A 20594-nucleotide genomic window follows, 5' to 3' on the forward strand; every position below is an offset into this window, starting at 1 on the left:
AAGGCTTATCTCTCCATCTCCACTGGGTTCCTCACAGGTGGAATTCTCACCCACTCTGCAGACTTTGGCAGGTGTGGTCAATGACATTGGCAACCACCTCTTTTCCACCATCTCTGTCTTCCGCCACCTCCCTGACATTCTCACCAAGCGCAAGTTACATCGTGAACCCATCCAAACAGTTGTGGGTGAGTGGGCAACGGGGAGGGCACAAGGCACAGGGTTTCAGAGGCTGTCGAGTGGGCCAGGCCAGGAGGAGAGACCAGGGCTATTTCCAGGCATACTGGGCCAGTCACCTCCATGACCTGGGGAAAACTCAGGTCAAGGGGCCAGATCGGCTGGGCACAGTGGCTTGTGCCTGTAATCCCAGCACTTTGGGAGGCTGAGCCAGGCAGGTCATTTGAGGTCAGGAGTTCGAGACTAGCCTGGCCAACATGGCAAAACCCCATCTCTACTAAAAATCCAAAAATTAGCCAGGCATGGTGGCGGGTGCCTATAATCCCAACTACTCAGGAGGCTGAGGCAAAGAATCACCCCGGAGGCGGAGGTTGCTGTGAGCGGAGATCATGCCACTGCACTCCAGCCTGGGTGACAGAGTGAGACTCCATCTAAAAAAAAACAAAAACAGGGGGGCCAGACTGGGGAAGGGAGCAGGGGCATGGATGGGGGTTGAGATTAGGTGACTGATGCTCATGGGATTTGGGATTTGGGATGGGAGATGAGGAAAGACAAGCTTGGGACTGGGACTGGGACTGGCCTGTAAGAGGCCTAGATACCAACAGACAAGACATCAGATCCTATGAAGGAGACACTAAGAGTCACATTTTCACTTTCTGCCTACTCCTTTACCTTCTAATGTGCATGTTTGAGCTGTATTTCTCTGGGAAGCTGGTTTTAGAGTGGAAGGTCTGGAGCAGTGGGCAGGGCTCAGGCAGAAGTTGGGTTGGGGTGGAAGTCAGTGAGAAGCATCTTTCTTGGTCCTTTGAAGAGCAAGATGAGGACATCAAGAAGATCCAGACCCAAATCAGCAGCGGCATGACTAACAACGCAAGCCTGCTGCAGAACTACCTCAAGACCTGGGACATGTACCGGGAGATCTGGGAGATCAACAAGGACTCCTTCATTCATCGCTACCAGCGCCTCAACCCGCCTGTCTCTTCTTTTGTTGCCGACATTGCCCGGTGAGTGGTGAGGGTGGATTGAAAGTCTGTCTGTAGGAGGCACAGCACTGCAGGAGGAGCCCGGGCCTAGAGTCTTGGGAAGTGGGTAGGGGAGCTGAGGATGACATGTGTCCTCAATGACAGGAAAAGAACAGGACCTAGGACATTGGACCTTTGCTTCTCAAGGGGTAGAGATCAGGGAAGAGCTGGACAGGATTTAGGTGAAAAGCAGTTGTCTAGGGGAGGATGGCAGGGCCTGGTGAGAAAGAAGAAGTTCCAGAGATCTGGAAGATGAAAGAAGTGAGCCCTTTGATTCTAAGAAGGCAGATGGGAGTTAAATAGAAGATTATTTTGTTTGTTTTATTTTGTTTGAGACAGGGTCTTGCTCTGTCATTGCCTAGGCTGGAGTGCAGTGGTGTGGTCATAGCTCACTGCGGCCTGGACCTCCTGGGCTCAAGCGATCCTCCTGGCTAACGCTCCCAAGTAGCTGGGACCACAGGCACATGCCACCATGCTTGAATAATTTTCTTTTTTTTAAAATTTTTTGTAGAGATTCTATGTTGCCCACTCAGGAAGAAAATTTTTTTTTTTTCAATTTTTTTTTTTTTTGAGACAGAGTCTCACTCTGTCACCCACGCTGGAGTGCAGTGCAACCTCTGCCTCCCGGGTTCAAGCAATTCTCCTGCCTCAGCCTCCCGAGTAGCTGGGATTACAGGCATTCACCACCACGCCTGGCTAATTTTTGTATTTTTAGTAGAGACAGGGTTTCACCATGTTGGCCAGGCTGGTCTCAAACTCCTGACCTCAAGTCATCCACCCACCTTAGCCTCCCTCAGTGCTGGGATTACAGGCGTAAGCCACTATGCCTGGCCTAGAAGAAGATCTTAATTTCTGATCTTAACTCACATCTTTTTATGGGCCTCTGGTCATTCATTCATTCATTCTGTAAACATTCATTCCATAAACATTCATTGTATGGGCCATGAGGAGTTAAGAAAAAAAAAAAAAAGAAATGAGCAAGTTCTTTCCTCCTGAGGGCTCTAGAGTAGTAAGGAAGATAAAAGTATCGCTGAAAGAGTGGTGGCCATGGTGTCACGAGAAGACTTGGAATCGCAGCTGTGCCACTTAGTAGCTGTGTGACTTTAGGCAGGTTTTCTATATTCTCTGGGCCTCAGTTTTCTATGAAACAGATATTACACTACCTACCTTGGAACCTTGTGAAATGATTAAAGATACATGAAAGCACTTTGTAGGCTGAAGCCCTGTGCTCGTGTACTGTGTTATTACACAGCTGCACTGTGGTAAATACTGTGATGAAGGGATATCACGCGCCAGGGCAGTTCAGTGGAAGGACAGAGGATTTCCAGCTGGGGATTTTAGGGAAGGCTTCCTGGAGGAAGGGACTTTGCGTAGGATTTCTTTTTTTTTTTTTTTTGAGACGGAGTCTCACTCTGTCGCCCATGCTGGAGTGCAGTGGCACCATCTCTGCTCACCACAAGCTCCGCCTCCCGGGTTCACGCCATTCTCCTGCCTCAGCCTCCCGAGTAGCTGGGACTACAGGTGCCCGCCACCACGCCCAGCTAATTTTTGTATTTTTAGTAGAGATGGGGTTTCATCGTGTTAGCCAGGATGGTCTCAATCTCCTGACCTCATGATCCACCTGCCTTGGCCTCCCAAAGTGCTGGGATTACGGGCCTGAGCCACCAAGCCCGGCCGACTTTGCGTAGGATTTCAACAGGCAGAGATGGGCAGTGGGGAAGGCATTCCATGTGGAGGAAATAGCATGAGCAAAGGCATAAAGATGTGAGTCCATGAGCACGTTCACCCCACAGAGTGAGATCGGCAACATAGGCACAGGAAAGGAAGAACGCAAAGGGGCGCTGTAGCAGCCAAGTGAATTCTCCCAACCACCTTGTGAGGCAGGCTCTGTTACTGTCACTGTATTACAGATGAGGAAACCGAGGCTCAAACAGTTAAAAAAAAAAAAAAAACCACCTGAGGTCATAGAACTAGGAAGCAGCACAGGGCAAACTCAACCCAGATCTGTGCCACTCTAAAGCTTTTTTTTTTTATTGAGACAGAGTCTCACCCTGTCACCCAGGCTGGAGTGCAGTGGTGCCATCTTGGCTCACTGCAGCCTCCGCCTCCCGGGTTCAAGTGATTCTTCTGCCTCAGCCTCCCCAGTAGCTGGGATTACAGGTGCTCGCCACCACACCCAGCTAATTTTTGTATATTTATTTATTTATTTATTCTTTTTGAGATGGAGTCTTGCTCTGTCGCCCAGGCTGGAGTGCAGTGGCGTGATCTCGGCTTACTGCAAGCTCCGCCTCCCAGTTTCAAGCCATTCTCCTGCCTCAGCCTCCCAAGTAGCTGGGACTACAGGCGCCTGCCACCGCACTTGGCTAATTTTTTGTATTTTTAGTAGAGATGGGGTTTCACCGTGGTCTCGATCTCCTGACCTCGTGATCTGCCGGCCTCGGCCTCCCAAAGTGCTAGGATTACAGGCGTGAGCCACTGTGCCTGGCCAATTTTTGTATTTTTAGTAGAGATAAGGTTTCACCATGTTGGCTAGGCTGGTCTTGAACTCCTGACCTCGTGATTCACCTGCCTCGGCCTCCCAAAGTGCTGGGATTACAGGCGTGAGCCATCGCACCCTGCCTCACTCTAGAGCTTTGAATGCCAGAATAAGAAGTTTGACTGCTATCTTACAGCCAGTGACTGGGAGAATGACAGTCAGTCACAGCTGCATGGCTGGGGCAGATTGGAATGAGAGATGCCTGGGAGTAGAAGAATACTCTAGAACTGCTGCCCAGGTTTGGGTGGAAGGAAATGAGACCTGCAGCCTGTGTGGGGACAGAGGGTATGTCTGCAAAGAAAACAACATCCTATCTGGGATCTGGGGCTCTTGCAGCTACACGGAAGTTGCTAATAACGTGCAGAAGGAGGAGACAGTCACCAACATCCAGTTTGTGCTGCTGGACTGTTCGCACCTCAAGTTCTCCCTGGTGCAGCACTGCAATGAATGGCAGAACAAGTTCGCGACTCTGCTCAGGGAGATGGCTGCTGGGCGCCTCCTGGAGCTGCACACCTACCTGAAGGAGAACGCAGAGAAGTGCGGGCTGGGGCGCCCCACAGGAAGGGGTCAGGGGCAGGCACTGGGCCTTTCACTCACTAGCACTCCCTTTGCCCGCCTTCAGAATCAGCCGCCCTCCGCAGACGCTGGAGGAACTGGGGGTCAGCTTGCAGCTCGTGGATGCCCTGAAGCACGACTTGGCCAACGTGGAGACTCAGATCCCTCCCATACACGAGCAATTTGCCATTCTTGAAAAGTACGAGGTGCCAGTCGAGGACAGTGTGAGTTCCTGTGGTGTTTGGTTTACCTGGGACCCGTATCAGCAGCAGATTGCGGGGGAGGCCCTTGGCTGTCCTCGGGGAGAGTAGAGAAGTGACAGGGGGAGGAGACTCTAGATTTGAAAGCCAAAGCTAGCTCAAATGATACCTTTACTTAGCTTCTGGATTTCTTTTCTTTTCCTCTTCTTCTTCTTCTTTTTTTTTTTTTTAAACAGAGTCTGGCTCTGTCACCCAGGCTGGAGTGCAGTGGCACGATCTCAGCCTACTGCAACCTCTGCCTCCCAGGCTCAAGTGATTCTCCTACTTCAGCCTCCCAAGTAGCTGGGAACACAGGCACATGCCACCACGCCTGGCTGATTTTTGTATTTTTTGTAGGGATGGGGGTCTCATTTTGTTGCCCAAGCTGGTCTTAAACTCCTGAACTCAAGCAATCTGCTGACCTCGGCCTCCCAAAGTGCTGGGATTACAGGTGTGAGCCACCGCACCCAGCTGGATTTACTTACTGTATTTACTTTTTTTTTTTTTTTTTGGTTTTGGCCTCATTCTCAGATAGACAGCTTTTGGATTTTTTTTTTTTTTTTTTTTTTGAGACAGGGCCTCCATCCATTACCCAGGCTGGAGTGCAGTGGTGCAATCATGGCTCACTGCAGCCTCAACTTCCTGGGCTCAAGCGATCCTCCCACCTCAGCCTCCTGAGTAGCTGGGACTACAGGCACCTCAAGTGATCCTCCCACCTTGGCCTCCCAAAGTGCTGGGATCACAGGCGTGAGCCACCACACCCGGCCAGGGTTTCTTTTAGGCCTGGCAAACTCACACCTTGATTTTTTTAGGCCTTGTCACATGTGCAAAACTCGTCCCCAGACTCTGGTCTGGAGGATCAGAAAAGAGTCCTTAAAAACTTTCATGAGAGGGCAGACCTCCTGCTCCTGGTCATCCTCCACTCTCTGACTCCCCCAGGTCCTGGAGATGCTGGACAGTCTCAACGGGGAGTGGGTTGTCTTCCAACAAACTCTGCTGGACAGTAAGCAAATGCTGAAGAAACACAAGGAGAAATTCAAGACAGGCCTGATCCACTTGGCAGATGACTTCAAGAAGAAAGCACATATGCTTCTGGAAGATTTCGAATTCAAAGGTACTCCTTGATCCACCTCTCCCGCTTCTTTAGCCTTTGTTTAGAGACCCCGCCTTCCAAGCCCAGGTCCTGGGAAGGCGAGAACTGGGAGGGGAGGAGGAGGGTCGGTGCTGGGGTGGGGGAAGAGCCTCCACTCAGGAGCAAAGGAGGAGGACACTCAGTGGCTCTCGTTTTGGGTAGACAGCGGCGCAGCTCACAGCATTTCTACTTTTCTTTTTTCTTTTTTTTTTTTGAGATGGAATCTCGCTCTGTCACCAGGCTGGAGTGCAGTGGCTCGATCTCAGCTCACTGCAACCTCCGCCTCCCAGGTTCAAGCGATTCTCCTGCCTCAGCCTCCCCGAGTAGCTGGGACTACAGGCACATGCCACCACACCCGGCTAATTTTTGTATTTTTAGTACAGACAGGGTTTTACCATGTTGGCGAGGATGGTCTTGATCTCTTGACCTTGTGATCTGCCTGCCTCGGCCTCCCAAAGTACTGGAATTACAGGTGTGAGCCACCGCGCCCGGCCCGCATTTCTACTTTTCTTATCCCGACTTCCATATTCCATCTGTTCCTGACTCTCAAGCCACATTTAGGAGTTTTTGCTAAGATTAACCGTTATTCTTTCAACGCGTTCCCTCTTACTCTCCTTCCCTTCCCTCTCTCACGTGAGGAGAGAGGTGAGATTTGCCCACAAAGAGATAGGAGAGCCATGGCTGTCCTTGCCAGACATGAGCGGGAAGCTGAGCTTCATCCTGAATCCTCCACAGGCCATTTCACCAGCAACGTGGGATACATGTCTGCCTTAGACCAGATTACACAAGTGCGGGCCATGGTGATGGCCATGAGGGAAGAGGAAAATAGTCTCCGAGCCAACCTGGGCATCTTCAAGATCGAGCAGCCACCCTCCAAGGACCTTCAGAACCTGGAGAAGGTGGTGTGCTGAGCAAGGACCCTGTGGTCACCGTCTATAAGGAGCAGGGACAGGAGAATGGGTCCTTAGCGCCCACAAAGGCAGTGGGAAGGGAGAGGAGCTCACAAGGAGCTTTTGTTTGTTTGTTTCAGTTGAGGTAAAATTCATATAACAAAATTAATCCTTTTTTTTTTTTTTTTTTGAGATAGAGTCTTGCTCTCTCACCCAGGCTGGAGTGCAGTGGCACAATCTCGGTTCACTGTAACCTCTGCCTCCCGGGTTCAAGCGATTCTCATGCCTCAGACTCCCAAGTAGCTGGGATTACAAGTATCCACCACTATGCATGGCTAATTTTTATATTTTTAGTATACAGATGGGGTTTCACCATATTGTCCAGGCTGGTCTCGAACTCCTGACCTCAGGTGATCCACCTGGCTCGACCTCCCAAAGTGCTGGGATTACAGGTGTGAGCCACCACGCCCTGCCAAAATTAACCATTTTGAAGTAAACAATTCGTGACGTTTAGTAATTCACACCACATCTATCTAATTCTCAAACATTTTTATTACCCTAAAGGAAACTCTGCCCATTAGCAGTCACGTGCATCCCCCGTCCCCCGCCCCAGTCCCCCGTCCCCCGCCCCAGTCTGTTATGAGCCTATTTTCCACGTGTATGATTCCCCTATTCTGGACACTTCATACAAATGGAACCATTTGTATGATAATACGTGGCCTTTTTAATCTGGCTTCTTTCACTTAGCATAATGTCTTCAAGGTTCATCCATGGTGTGGCATGGATCAGTACTTTTTTAAATGGCTGAATATTCATATTTGAATATCGCATGAGTTTACCACATTTTGTTTACCATTCACCAGTTGATGGACATTTGGGTTGTTTCCACCTTTTAGCTAAAGGGAGTAGTGCTGCCATGAACACGCGTGTACTTGTATTTGTCTGAACACCTGTTCCCTATTCTTGTGAGTGTAAGCCTAGGGGTGGAATTGCTAGATCATATGGAAACTCTATGTTTAACTTTTTGAGGAGCTGCCAAGCCATTTTCCACAGCAGCTGCACCGTTTCACATTCCCACTAGCAGTGTACAAGTCTCCCTATTTCTCCATATCTCCGTGCCAACACTTATTTACCTTTTTTTTTTTTTTTTTTTTTTTGGTTCTAGCCATCCTAGCGGGTGTGAAGTGGCGTCCTACTGAGGTTTTGATTTGCATTTCCCTAATGACTCATGACATTGAGGATTTTTTCATGTGCTTGTTCCTTGATAAGCTCTTAAGGCAACAGAGTGGAGAAAAATATGTGGACTGAGGAGGCCGCTGTATTATCTAGAGGGGAAGCTTCACAGAGCGAGAGCAGCGAAGGGCCTGGGCGTCCGTCAGGGAGGAAGAGGGCAGGTGCCACTTCATGCAACGCGCCTTTCTGCCCTGTAGGAGCTCGATGCCCTCCAGCAAATCTGGGAGATCGCACGAGACTGGGAGGAGAACTGGAATGAGTGGAAGACTGGCCGGTTCCTGATCCTGCAGACGGAAACCATGGAGACCATGGCCCACGGGCTGTTTCGTCGCCTCACAAGATTAGCCAAAGAGTATAAGGTGGGGAGAAACGGCGGGGAGGCGGAAGAGAAGCTGGTGGAGGATCCGGGTCTGTTCCCAGGGAGGTCGTCGGGTCTTCTCATGCCCCCAACTTTTGCTCAGGACCGAAACTGGGAAATTATTGAAACCACTCGCTCAAAAATAGAGCAGTTCAAGAGGACCATGCCTCTCATCTCAGACCTGCGGAACCCTGCCCTTAGAGAGAGGTGAGGCTGCTCCTCTGCTCCGGGGTGTCCACTCTGCCCCGCTGGCCTGCGCCACCACTTGGTCCCTCCCATTCTCCTCTCCGCAGTGTTCACAGCCCTCTCTTCCCCTCTGTCCACAAATGTATGTCTTTTTCTCTTTCCTCTTTTTAACATTTAATTTTGATGGACGCATGAAAATTGCATACACTTATGGTGTACAGCATAATGTTTTGAAATATGTACACATTGTAGAATGGCTAAATTGAGCTAATTATCATATGCATTACCTCACATACCTATTTTTTGTAGTGAGAATACTGAAAAGCTACTCTCAGTGATTTTCAAGTATACAATAGAGTGTTATTAACCATTGTTGCCATGATGTACAGGAGATCATCCCTCTTGTCTAACTGAAATTTTGTGTCCTTTGACCAACACCTCCCCAACTTTCCACCTACCACCCCCAGCCCCTGGTAACCAGCAATCGACGCTGCTTCTGTGAGTTCAACCTGTTCAGACTTTACATATGACATATGAGTGCGATCATGCGGTGTTTGTCTTTCTTCGCCTGGCTTATTTCACTTAGCGTAATGTCCTCCAGGTTCTTCCATGTTGTTGCAAATGACAGGATTTTCTTCTTTCCTGAGGCTGAAGAGTATTTCATTGTATATATACACCACATTTTCATCCTCCATTCATCGCTTGATGGACACTTAGGGTGATTCCACATCTTAGCTATTGCAAATAGTGCTCAGCGAACATGTGGCGCAGACACCAAGCCTGCCACTGTCCTCTGCTTCTTGCACTGTCTCGGGTCATCCAGCCTTGCTGACTTCTTGTTCTCTGACCCCTGCCCTGGGGCCTCCCTCTCTCTGAAAGGGAGTTGTCTATCATGACTAAGTCTTATGTCTTTTTTTTTCCTTTTTTTGTGGGGGAGACAAAGTCTCACTCTGTTGCCCAGGCTGGGGTGCAGTGCTGTGATCTCGGCTCACTGTAACCTTCACCTCACGGGTTCAAGCAATTCTTGTGCCTCAGCCTCCCAAGTAGCTGGGATTACAGGCACCTGCCACCATGCTCTGCTAATTTTTGTATTTTTAGTAGAGATGGGGTTTTGCCATGTTGCCCAAGATGGTCTTGAACTCCTGGCCTCAAGTGATCCGCCCGCCTTGGCCTCCCAAAGTGCTGGGATTACAGGCATGAGCCACCGTGCCCGTCCCGCCTTATGTCTTTTGTTATACAAAAGATTTTATTTTGAGGTAGCCAGAAGTATAACTTTCTTTCTGTATGGTTTTTGCCTTTGTGCCTTGTTTAGGAAGACCTTTCCTATCTCAAAGTTACAAATACATCCTCTTCATTCTTTCCTCTAATGCTTTGTGTTTCTCAGGTTTAACTCTTTTAATTCATCTGGAATTTATTATATGGTAGAGGATGTATCTCAAACCATTGGGGATAGATTTATAAAAATAAAGTAATTTTTATAAATGATGTTTCAATCATGATCTATCCATTTAAGAGAAAATAATTTTACTTCTTTGTCTTTCTTCCAGTATAACGTTTTTGGCAATGCCAAACCATTAAGTGTTATACGGTTATGTATAACCTAACCACTTTATTTGCTTACATTATTTAACCTCTCTAAGCCTCAGTTTTCTCATCTGTAAATGGAATAATAATAATTCCTAATTTATAGAGTAGCCGTGAGAATGATATGAGATGTTTCATGTAAGGCCTTTACTCAGTACAGTTCTAGAGTAAACCTGCGGTGATTCATTGTGTGTTTTGTGGGCACACCTGCCTTAACTTCCTCTCCAGAGAATCCACTTCTGGAGGGTTTCACCTCAATCTTTGTATTCCCCGTGGTGCCTAAGATTGCATCTTCGAGCCTGTTTAGCAAAATGAGTTGAATCACGAATTGATAACTATGCAGAATCATAGTGTCCCAGTGGGAGACAGCAATGGGAGTGATGGTAACTCTCCTGACCTCACACCCTCCTGTTCCTGGCTGCAGGCACTGGGACCAGGTCCGGGATGAGATCCAGCGGGAGTTTGATCAGGAATCTGAAAGCTTCACCTTGGAGCAGATTGTGGAGCTTGGGATGGATCAGCATGTGGAGAAAATTGGGGAGATCTCTGCTTCAGCAACTAAAGAGCTGGCTATAGAAGTGGTACGACAGTCCCTTCCCATGCTCCCACACCTCCTGCGCCTCCTGGAGCACAGGCTCCAGCTGTTCATCATCTGATAGTGCCTCTCAGCTCCTGTTCCCCTTAGTGAAGAGACACCTGACTGCTGTGTCCCCCAATTTCTTTCCACAGGCTTTACAAAACATTGCCAAGACCTGGGATGTGACTCAGCTCGACATAGTACCCTACAAGGATAAAGGCCATCATCGGCTCAGGTCAGGGGAGCTGGGGCTCTAGGAGAATGGAGGGCTGTGTGACCCAGGCTGCAGAGTGGGACCAAGTTTGGGCAGGTGGGGATGAACTATGATTTTGACCCCTTGTGTCTCAGAGGTACAGAAGAAGTATTCCAGGCACTGGAAGATAACCAGGTAGCTCTGTCTACCATGAAGGCATCACGCTTTGTCAAGGCCTTTGAGAAGGATGTGGACCACTGGGAACGCTGCCTCTCCCTCATTTTGGAGGTTATTGAGATGATTCTCACAGTGCAGCGTCAGTGGATGTACTTAGAGGTCAGGACTCAGCGCCTGAGCTCTTCCTGCTTCCTGCTCTTACTCCTTTTTCTTAAGACCTAGATTTTGCCCTGTTATCAGCCTCATTCTCCTACCTTTAAAGTCACTCTTCATCTAGGACCCAGCTGTCTGATTCTTAGTTATTACCTCTCACCTTAGATTCCCTCCGTAACAAGTTTTTGTTCTTCTTCCCAGATTTTTCTTCCATTTTTCTTCTTAGACCCAGGTAGCTGGCCCCCTACCTCCAACTTTCCTTGTAGAACTTGGGCATCTTGGCCTTTGACTTCTAGCACTCTGTATCTTCTACCCAACTGTCACCCACAATCTGGGAACAGGGAGCAGAGGGTGGAGAGTGTGTAAGAAGTGGCCTCTCACCCCAACTTTTGGCCCCCTCAGAATATCTTCCTGGGAGAAGACATCCGCAAGCAGCTGCCCAATGAATCGACCTTATTTGACCAGGTCAACAGCAACTGGAAAGCCATCATGGACAGGATGAACAAGGACAACAATGCTCTCCGGAGCACCCATCACCCAGGTCAGAGCTCCAGGGCTCCTGCCCTAACACAGCCTCAGCAGGCACTCTGCTTGGTCATGGTTGCGTGCTTCGTTTATTAAAAAGACTGATGCCCCCAGCTCTCCTAACATTTCCCATCTCCATCACCTCTTCTAAGCATTAGATCATAATTCTGTAAATTAAACTCAACAAATATTTGAGTGGAGTATAATAATGTAGTGGTTAAGAGCATGGGATATGGAATCAGTCAGATGAGTTTATTTATTTATTTAAAAAAATTTTTTTTTTGAGGCAGAGTTTTGCACGTTGCCCAGGCTGGAGTGCAGTGGTGCGATCTCGGCTCACTGCAATCTCTGCCTCCCGGGTTCAAACGATTCTCCTGCTTCAGCCTCCCAAGTAGCTGGGAATACAAGCGTGTGCCACTACCTCTGGCTAATTTTTTTATTTTTAGTAGAGATGGGGTTTCACCAAGTTGGCCAGGCTGCCTCGAACTCCTGACCTCAGATGATTCACCTCCCTCAGCCTCCCAAAGTTCTGGGATTACAGGTGTGGGACACTGAGCCCAGCCTACGTTGACTTTCATTTAGCAGATTAACTAGCCTTCAGCCATGGGATGGGGTAGGGTATGGGGAAGAAAGGGATGAACACACGGCAAGATGAACACATAGTGAGGCCTGGTCGACTGGGGGAGACTGGGGTAGAGAATCAGGGAGTCAGGTTTGACAGCGGGCACCTAGAATGGGCATCCTGTGCAGAAGAATTCTGGTGGGGGTGCAGAGGACCTCTTTATTTTACCTAGGGCTAGTCTTAACAGTGCTTCATTTTCCCAAGAGCCTTCAGTATACACATCAATAAAAATAATTTTAATTATTCTGATAAAAGATAAACATGAAAAGTTATGGTGTGCAAAGTTGAATGACAACAACTGATACTATTTGAAATAATTGACAGAATTATATTCCGGAACAATTTATAAGCAAAGCCAAAAAAACAATGATCCCTTTGTTGAATGCACAGAACAAATCCATCTTGTCCACGGCTACTGAGCATGCCTGTGATCTCCAGGGGTCACTCAGGTTTGACTCAAAGGATCCAACAGCCTGTAGACCCTGTGCTTGAAGGCATGAGGGTCACCTCTGAGTTCACACTCACTAGTGTCCCTCCTTTCTTCAGAAAGCTAGGAACTGGGAAGACAAGGGGAAAATCAATCAAGACCTGAGGTATGGGGCTGTAGGCTGGGAGGAAACTAACATTATTGAGAAGCTACTGATGTGAATACATTTCAATTACTACTCACATTGGTTTTTTGTTTGTTTGTTTGTTTGTTTGTTTTTTAAGACGGAGTTTTGCTCTCGTTGCCCAGGCTGGAGTGCAATGGAATGATCTAAGGTCACCACAACCTCCACCTCCCGGTTCAAGCAATTCTCCTGCCTCAGCCTCCCAAGTAGCTGGGACTACAGGCGTGTGCCACCACACTCAGCTAAGTTTGTATTTTTTTAGTAGAGACGGTGTTTCACCATGTTGGTCAGGCTGGTTTCGAACTCCTGACCTCAAGTGATCCACCCACCTCGGCCTCCCAAAGTGCTGGGATTATGGGCATGAGCCACCACGCCCAGCCTCATGTTGGTTTTTGAGATGGATTTTATTGCCATTTTGTACACAAAGAGGTCAAAACTCAGTGAGGTGAATTGACATGACAGTAAGTGAAAGAACTACTATCTGATTGGGGGTCTTCTGCCGCCTGCTCTGGGACTGTTTCTGCTATGACATGAAGGACATTGGCAACCCCAGTCCTTGCAGATTTCTTTCACTGTGTGCACATGCCATGTATCTAAATAAAATGATTTAGCTTTCTAGATTGTGTAAGTGGAGGGTAATCTCTACTTTTCAGAAGCTCTTGGGTTGGCCAGTGGATCCCCAAGTTCTTCCCCCAGCCCTTCTTTTCTTTTTTGCCTATGGGAAATGTAGGAAGACGGACCCCCAAGTTCTTAGGTGGGTGTGTTATACAGTGTCCCCCCCACCCACTGGGGATATGTTCCAAGACCCCCCAGTAGATGCCTGACACCTCAGATATTAGTGAACCCAATTGCCATCAATCAGAACATGTTTCTGTTCGTGTCTCCCTCCCATAAATTCAATGCTCTTTCCATCTTAACTAAGCACTTATTACGCACTGAGGCTGTAACTTTTGCAGTTTGAGGTATGACAGCAAAACTATCATGAATTTCTTTTTCCTTCGTCACAGTTTCACAGATAGAAGATTCATATTCTGTTTTTCTTCTTTTTTTTTTTTTTGAGACGGAGTCTCGCTCTGTCGCCCAGGCTGGAGTGCGGTGGCACAATCTCGGCTCACTGCAACTTCTGCCTTCTGGGTTTAAGCAATTCTCCTGCCTCAGCCTCCCGAGTAGCTTGGATTACAGGCACCCGCCACCACGCCTGGCTAATTTTTGTATTTTTAGTAGAGATGGGATTTCACCATGGTGGCCAGGCTGGTCTTGAACTCCTGACCTCAAGTGATCCACCCACCTCAGCCTCCCAAAGTATTGGGATTACAAGCATGAGCCACTGTGCCAGGCCAGAAGATTCATTCTTACTGTAGATCTCAGCAACCTCAGTTGAGAACTTTCACCTTTTCACTTAAAGGAAGGAAGCTGTTTATGGAAGCACTTTACGGCTTCTCTTTGGTGTATCTGAATTGGCAGCATCACTACTCTTGCACTTTTGCTTACATTATTAAGTGACATAAGGGTCACTTGAACACAGGCACTGCTGTGATGTCGCAACAGTCGATCTGATAACCGAGAGGGCTACTAAGTGACTCACGGGCAGGGAACCTCCGCAGCGTGGAGATGCTGGACAGAGGGATAATTCACATCCTGGGGGACAGAGCAGGATGGTGAGAGATTGCATCACACTACTCAGAACAGTGTGCAATTAAAACCTAGGGATTATTTCTGGAATTTTCCATTCAGTATTTTCGGACCACAGTTGTCTGCAGGTAGTTGCAACCATGGGACGTGAAACTGTGGATAAGGGGGAATTACTGTATTAATGAAATCATATATGATGTATCAGTGCATAAACGGTAACATGTACAATAGTGCATAATGAATACTGTAATGAATTAACAGAGAGAATGGGTTGAGCATGTTAGACGGTCTGGGGATACTTCTCTGCGTCCAGAAACCCTCATGGCAGTCTGTGCCCCACTGTTCAAGAGCTGGCAAAGAACACAGAGTTGGGGCATCCAGATCCGCCCAGGGCAGTGGAAATGAATCAAATGTCATTCATTGCTCTTCTTCCCAGGCCTCCTGGACACATTGATAGAAATGAATACAATCCTGGAAGATATTCAGAAATCTCTGGATATGTATTTAGAGACCAAGCGACATATTTTCCCCCGCTTCTACTTCTTGTCCAATGATGACCTGCTGGAGATTCTAGGCCAGTCCCGAAACCCAGAGGCTGTGCAGCCGCACCTCAAAAAATGCTTTGACAACATCAAGTTGCTGAGAATCCAGAAGGTCGGTAGAAGTGGCCACAGTGAGATGCTGGGTGGCGAAGGGAGGGTGTTGGGGTATGAAAGGCTTTGGAGGGGACCCTGCCCTCCCAAAAGGAGGGCCATGTTAATTAATGATTCTCAATTCTCAGGGGGATAGAACTTCTTAGAATTGGTAATATTGAGAGGAGGGGAGAGGAGCAGTAATTATCCTCAAAAGGCCCCAGGACTTCTAGGCGGACACCAAGGGTGGGCAGGCCAGGCTCTGAGTAGCTTCTGCTTTCTGCAGGTTGGAGGGCCCAGCAGCAAATGGGAAGCTGTGGGAATGTTCTCGGGCGACGGCGAGTACATTGACTTCCTCCACTCAGTGTTTTTAGAAGGGCCTGTGGAGGTGAGTTGTGGTGAGGGTCTGAGGACCTAGCTGATTCTTCTTCCTACAGAAAGTTCACCTGGGTCGGGCGCAGTGGCTCACACTTGTAATCCCAGCACTTTGGGAGGCTGAGGTGGGCAGATCACCTGAGGTCGGGAGTTTGAGACCAGCCTGACCAACATGGAGAAACCCCGTTTCTGCTAAAAATACAAAATTAGGTGGACGCGGTGGCGCATGCTGGTAATCCCAGCTACTCGGGAGGCTGAGGCAGGAGAATCACTTGAACCTGGGAGGCGGAGGTTGTGGTGAGCTGAGATTGCGCCATTGTACTCCAGCCTGGGGAACAAGAGTGAAACTCCGTCTCAAAACAAAAAAAAAAAAAAAAAAAAGAAAGTTCACCTGGCTCCATGAGGAGAGAAGACCTCTTTAAATGGCCGTTAGTCACTCTTTGCCCTCTCACCTGCCATTCCTGACAATGACCATCTCTGCTCTGAACCGAAATTTCCTTCTGAAAGTCAGATCATCTGCCTGCTAGCCTCCATTTCTCTCAGGAACGCAAGCCAGCTGTTGGCCATTCCCGCTTTTCTCTGGGTACAAAGCCCTGAAGTGCTGCTTCCTAAGTGCCTTCCCTGTGGAGGACCTTGGCCGTGCCCCCTCAGGCTGAGCTGCCCTATTCTCCCACCTCCCCCCAGTCCTGGCTTGGCGATGTGGAACAGACCATGAGGGTGACCCTGCGGGACCTTCTCCGGAACTGCCACCTGGCCCTCAGGAAGTTCCTCAACAAGAGGGACAAATGGGTGAAGGAGTGGGCTGGCCAGGTGAGCTGGGGTCAACAGAAGTGAGGGAACAAGGGGCCGGGCACGGTGGCTCACGCCTGTAATCCCAGCACTTTGGGAGGCCGAGGTGGGCAGATCACTTGATGTTAGGAGTTCAAGACCAGCCTGGCCAACATGGTGAAACCCCGTCTCTACTAAAAATACAAAAAATTATCTGGTGTGGTGGTGTGCACCTGTAATCCCAGTTTCTCAGGAGGCCGAGGCAGAAGAATAGCTTGAACCCAGTAGGTGAAGGTTGTAGTGAGCCGAGATCGTGCCACTGCACTCCAGCCTGGGTGACAAAGCAAGACTCTGTCTAAAAAAAGAGAAAAAAAGAAAGAAATGAAGAAATGAGGGAACGAGAAGATGGAATTAAAAGGAGGTGGCCAGTGGAAAGACAGAATCTTGAGTCTCACACAGTGTGGTTTCTTACCCCCCTTTCTGGGCTGTGGCTCTGGTACACTCCAAGCTGGACCCTTAGCTCCTGACCTGAGGCCCATGTCCCATCCTTCAGAGCAGATTGGGTGCAGTTGGGAGAGGCACATGGTTCTTGAATTAGCTGGGACTTGGGAGCTGGGCTGTGTGGGTAGCCAAGGACAGGGCTTTGGGACGTGGCTTCTGCACATCCCCAGGTGGTGATCACTGCCAGTCAGATCCAGTGGACGGCTGATGTCACCAAGTGCCTGCTGACAGCGAAGGAGCGGGCAGACAAGAAAATCCTCAAGGTCATGAAGAAGAACCAGGTGAGAGGCTGGGCGCACTGGCTCGTGCTTGTAATCCCAGCACTTTGGGAGGCAGAGGTGGGAGGAGCCCACTTGCTTGAGCCCAGGAGTTCGAGACCAGCCTGGGCAATATGGTGAAACCCCTTCTTTACCAAAAAATACAAAAATTAGCTGGTGGCACACCCAGGAGGTTGAGGCTGCAGTGAGCTAAGAGCGTACCACTGCACTCCAGCCTGGGCGACAGAACAAGACTCTGTCTCAAAAAAAAAAAAAAAAAAAGAAAAGAAAAGAAAAGAAAAAAGTAGGTGGGTGCTCTGCAAGTATGGGCTAGGCCTGGAGCTAGAATTGCAGGGAGGCAGCAGTCAGAATTAGAGGTGAGCTGGTGGAAAAGGGCCAGAGCGAGGGTGCTTTATGATGGAAGTCCAGTGGGGGCAGTCCGTGGTAGAGCAGAATTACCAGGAGTTACAGCAGGTGGGGTCAGCACTGGGTTGGAAGCGGTGCTGGGTGGGGGCAAGGGGTGATCAGGCTTTGGTGGCATTGCTCTGTCTGCTCTCTTCCCTGCTGCTTCATGCCACAGGTGTCAATCCTGAATAAGTATTCAGAAGCCATCAGGGGGAACTTGACCAAGATCATGCGGCTTAAAATTGTGGCTCTGGTGACGATAGAAATTCATGCCCGAGATGTGTTGGAGAAGCTTTACAAGAGTGGCCTCATGGATGTCAATTCCTTTGACTGGCTCAGCCAACTTCGGTTCTACTGGGAGAAGGTGCCAGATGGGCCAACTCCCCACTCTCTTACCGTAAAATGGATCCTAATGCTTTTATTGCATCCATGTTCTGTAAATGCAAGGATATCCTAAGCCAACCCTTAGTCCTGTCCCAGTACCCTAATCTGGTTCTTCCTTCCATCTCCTCCCCACAATCAGGAGTGGCAAGTAGTTGTCCCAGTCAGGGCTCACTATGAATGTCACTTGAACAGGACTCAGAAACACTCCAGGCAGCTGCTGCATTGGGTTGGGGTAGATGTGCAACATGAAACCCATTTTCCATCTTGCCCATAAACCGCTCCCCTTTTCAACTCTAAAAGGGAACCCCTGATCCCTTCACTGCAGCCTCCCTGACAACTCTGAGCCCCACTCTCAGTCATTGTCCCAGCTCTAACTCTCCTTCCAAGCCCACCTCTCTCTTTTTCTGCACTGTTTTCCCCAGGATCTTGATGACTGTATGATCCGCCAGACCAACACGCAATTTCAGTATAATTATGAGTACTTGGGTAACTCGGGCCGGCTTGTCATCACCCCCCTGACGGACAGGTCTGCCATGTGGGATGAATGAGGTGGCTGGGGTGGGGGGCAGCGGAAGATGAGAGAGGCTTCCAGGAGTCTGACTCTAGTTCTGTCCTCAATTCTCAGGTGTTACATGACACTGACCACGGCATTGCACCTGCACCGAGGGGGCTCCCCCAAAGGCCCTGCAGGCACGGGCAAGACCGAGACCGTCAAGGACCTGGGCAAGGCCCTGGGCATATATGTCATTGTGGTCAACTGCTCTGAGGGCCTGGACTACAAGTCCATGGGCCGAATGTACTCAGGTCTGGCCCAGGTCAGTATCCTGCCACCCTGTGCCAGAAGCCCCTTAAATACCTTTTCGTCCCAGAAAATAAACTGAAACCCAAATCTGGTTCAGTGCTTTGTAGCTTCATGACATTGCATCACATGTAATTCTTATTTATTTATTTATTTATTTATTTATTTTTTGGAGTGCAGTGGCATGATCTCGGCTCACTGCAACCTTTGCCTGCTGGGTTCAAGCAATTCTCCTGCCTCAGCCTCCTGAGTAGCTGGGATTACAGGTGTGTGACACCAAGCCCGGAGAATTTTTGTATTTTTAGTGGAGACGGGGTTTCACCATCTTGGCCAGGCTGGTCTCGAACTCCTGACCTTAGGTGATCCACCTGTCTCGGCCTCCCAAAGTGCTGGGATTACAGGCGTGAGCCACTGCGCCCAGCCATGTATAAGTCTTACAACTAGGAAAGTCCCTTCCCCTTCCTGAGCTTCATGTAGCTTATTTGCAAAATCAGAAGATTATAAAGGATTAAAGAAAATAATGTGTGTTAACTGGAGCAGAGTAGACAGTGCACACAAGTTCCCTACCCCAGTCTCTTTCCAACCCACACCTTTTCTAGCATCACCCCAGATTGGCCCCATCTGATGGAAAGTTCTGGCCAGAAGCTACAACAGTGTACTCTGGTGCCCTCCTCCCTGCCCCCTATTCTGGAGGCCGCCTCGCCTATTGAAACATTTGAAGGAAGGGTGCGTTAATCACGCTTTCTAGCCTCTTGGGGCACCTCTCGCTCCCAGTGACTCTGCCTTGCACCCCGCAGACTGGAGCTTGGGGCTGCTTTGATGAGTTTAACCGCATCAACATTGAGGTGCTGTCAGTGGTGGCCCACCAGATCCTGTGCATCCTGTCTGCCCTGGCTGCCGGCCTCACCCATTTCCATTTTGATGGCTTTGAAATAAATCTGGTGTGGTCCTGTGGGATCTTCATTACCATGAATCCTGGTAGGTGGCAGGGAGTGGATGGGACTCCTGGGGTGGGAAGAACTGGGTGTTCAGGGGAAATAACTGCGCATCCTCCTCTTCCCCCTTCCATGCGAATGTATATAGCTAAGTGAAGTCTGGCTAAAGATAGCAAAGGGAAGAGAAGGATAAACACAACTTTCCGGGAGAAGGGGAAGCAATCTTACTGTTTTCCCCAAAGGGATTAATAACCACTTATGTGTGTATATGTAGCCCTCATCTTTTAAGACACTTAGCTTTCTTCCCCCTTTAGGCTAGCTCCAAGAGTTCTGGTCTCTCTGCCATCTCTTTTGCAGCAGGCCCTAGGGTCTCTCATTACTGTTTCCTAGAAACAACTCTGAGGGAAGGGTCTAGGACAGCACAGGGATAGGAAAGGGTTTAGGAACTGAACAAAGAGGAACAGCTGTGATTTCTATTAGGACTGATGAGAGCTATACACACAGAACCTGGAGAGATGGGAAATTGACAGCTCTGTGATTTGAGTTTGAAACAAGGCCATGCAGAAAGTAAGGAAAGGACCAGAGATAAGAGAGAAGACCAAAGTGGACTGGGAAGGGCTGGGGCTGAGATGAGAAAGGATGTGGTCTTGGAGTTGGAGAGAAAGTTAGGGATGGAGTTAGGGTGGGAGAAAATGAGACTGATTGGAAAGTGGGTTTGGGGAAGCAAATCAAGATGAGGAAATATATGATTCTAAGCAAGTGGCATTGTTTTCCAGGCTATGCTGGCCGCACAGAGCTTCCTGAAAATCTTAAATCCATGTTCCGCCCAATTGCCATGGTGGTGCCTGACTCCACCCTCATTGCAGAAATCATTCTCTTTGGAGAGGGCTTTGGCAACTGCAAGGTACTCCAATAACCCCTTTTCTCCAGTGATTTTAATTTCCTTTCATAATTATTCCCTGGACAGAGGAGCTCCCCAAGGGCCTCACAATCAGCTTATCCTCTAAGGAACTTAGACTATTGTCAGTAGGATGTGTGGGGAGAAAAATTTAGGGGAGGGAGGTTTCTCCTCCGTGATATCACTAACTGACAATGGCGTCATTCACACAATTTCCTCAGGAGAATCCATAGAGTGCCTC

The 20594-nt window shown here is 48.8% G+C and overlaps 1 protein-coding gene across 2 annotated transcripts in view; it reads left to right on the forward strand.

Annotated features, from left to right (window-relative positions):
- Positions 1 to 20594, forward strand: part of DNAH2 (dynein axonemal heavy chain 2) — a 121779-nt gene that overhangs the window by 47894 nt on the left and 53291 nt on the right. For both annotated transcript variants that reach the window (XM_057300344.2, XM_055101998.2), the window contains 21 exons: positions 38 to 185; positions 986 to 1178; positions 4069 to 4269; positions 4355 to 4511; positions 5466 to 5640; positions 6394 to 6557; positions 7979 to 8140; positions 8243 to 8346; positions 10334 to 10490; positions 10639 to 10721; positions 10835 to 11015; positions 11412 to 11550; positions 14836 to 15053; positions 15318 to 15419; positions 16091 to 16216; positions 16846 to 16956; positions 17513 to 17701; positions 18144 to 18247; positions 18347 to 18536; positions 19318 to 19498; positions 20232 to 20359. In XM_057300344.2, coding sequence (XP_057156327.2) covers positions 38 to 185; positions 986 to 1178; positions 4069 to 4269; positions 4355 to 4511; positions 5466 to 5640; positions 6394 to 6557; positions 7979 to 8140; positions 8243 to 8346; positions 10334 to 10490; positions 10639 to 10721; positions 10835 to 11015; positions 11412 to 11550; positions 14836 to 15053; positions 15318 to 15419; positions 16091 to 16216; positions 16846 to 16956; positions 17513 to 17701; positions 18144 to 18247; positions 18347 to 18536; positions 19318 to 19498; positions 20232 to 20359 — 3213 coding nt within the window. The remainder of the gene's footprint in view (positions 1 to 37; positions 186 to 985; positions 1179 to 4068; positions 4270 to 4354; positions 4512 to 5465; positions 5641 to 6393; positions 6558 to 7978; positions 8141 to 8242; positions 8347 to 10333; positions 10491 to 10638; positions 10722 to 10834; positions 11016 to 11411; positions 11551 to 14835; positions 15054 to 15317; positions 15420 to 16090; positions 16217 to 16845; positions 16957 to 17512; positions 17702 to 18143; positions 18248 to 18346; positions 18537 to 19317; positions 19499 to 20231; positions 20360 to 20594) is intronic.

Source organism: Pan paniscus, chromosome 19 (assembly GCF_029289425.2).
Source record: "Pan paniscus chromosome 19, NHGRI_mPanPan1-v2.0_pri, whole genome shotgun sequence".
Lineage (NCBI taxonomy): Eukaryota > Metazoa > Chordata > Mammalia > Primates > Hominidae > Pan > Pan paniscus.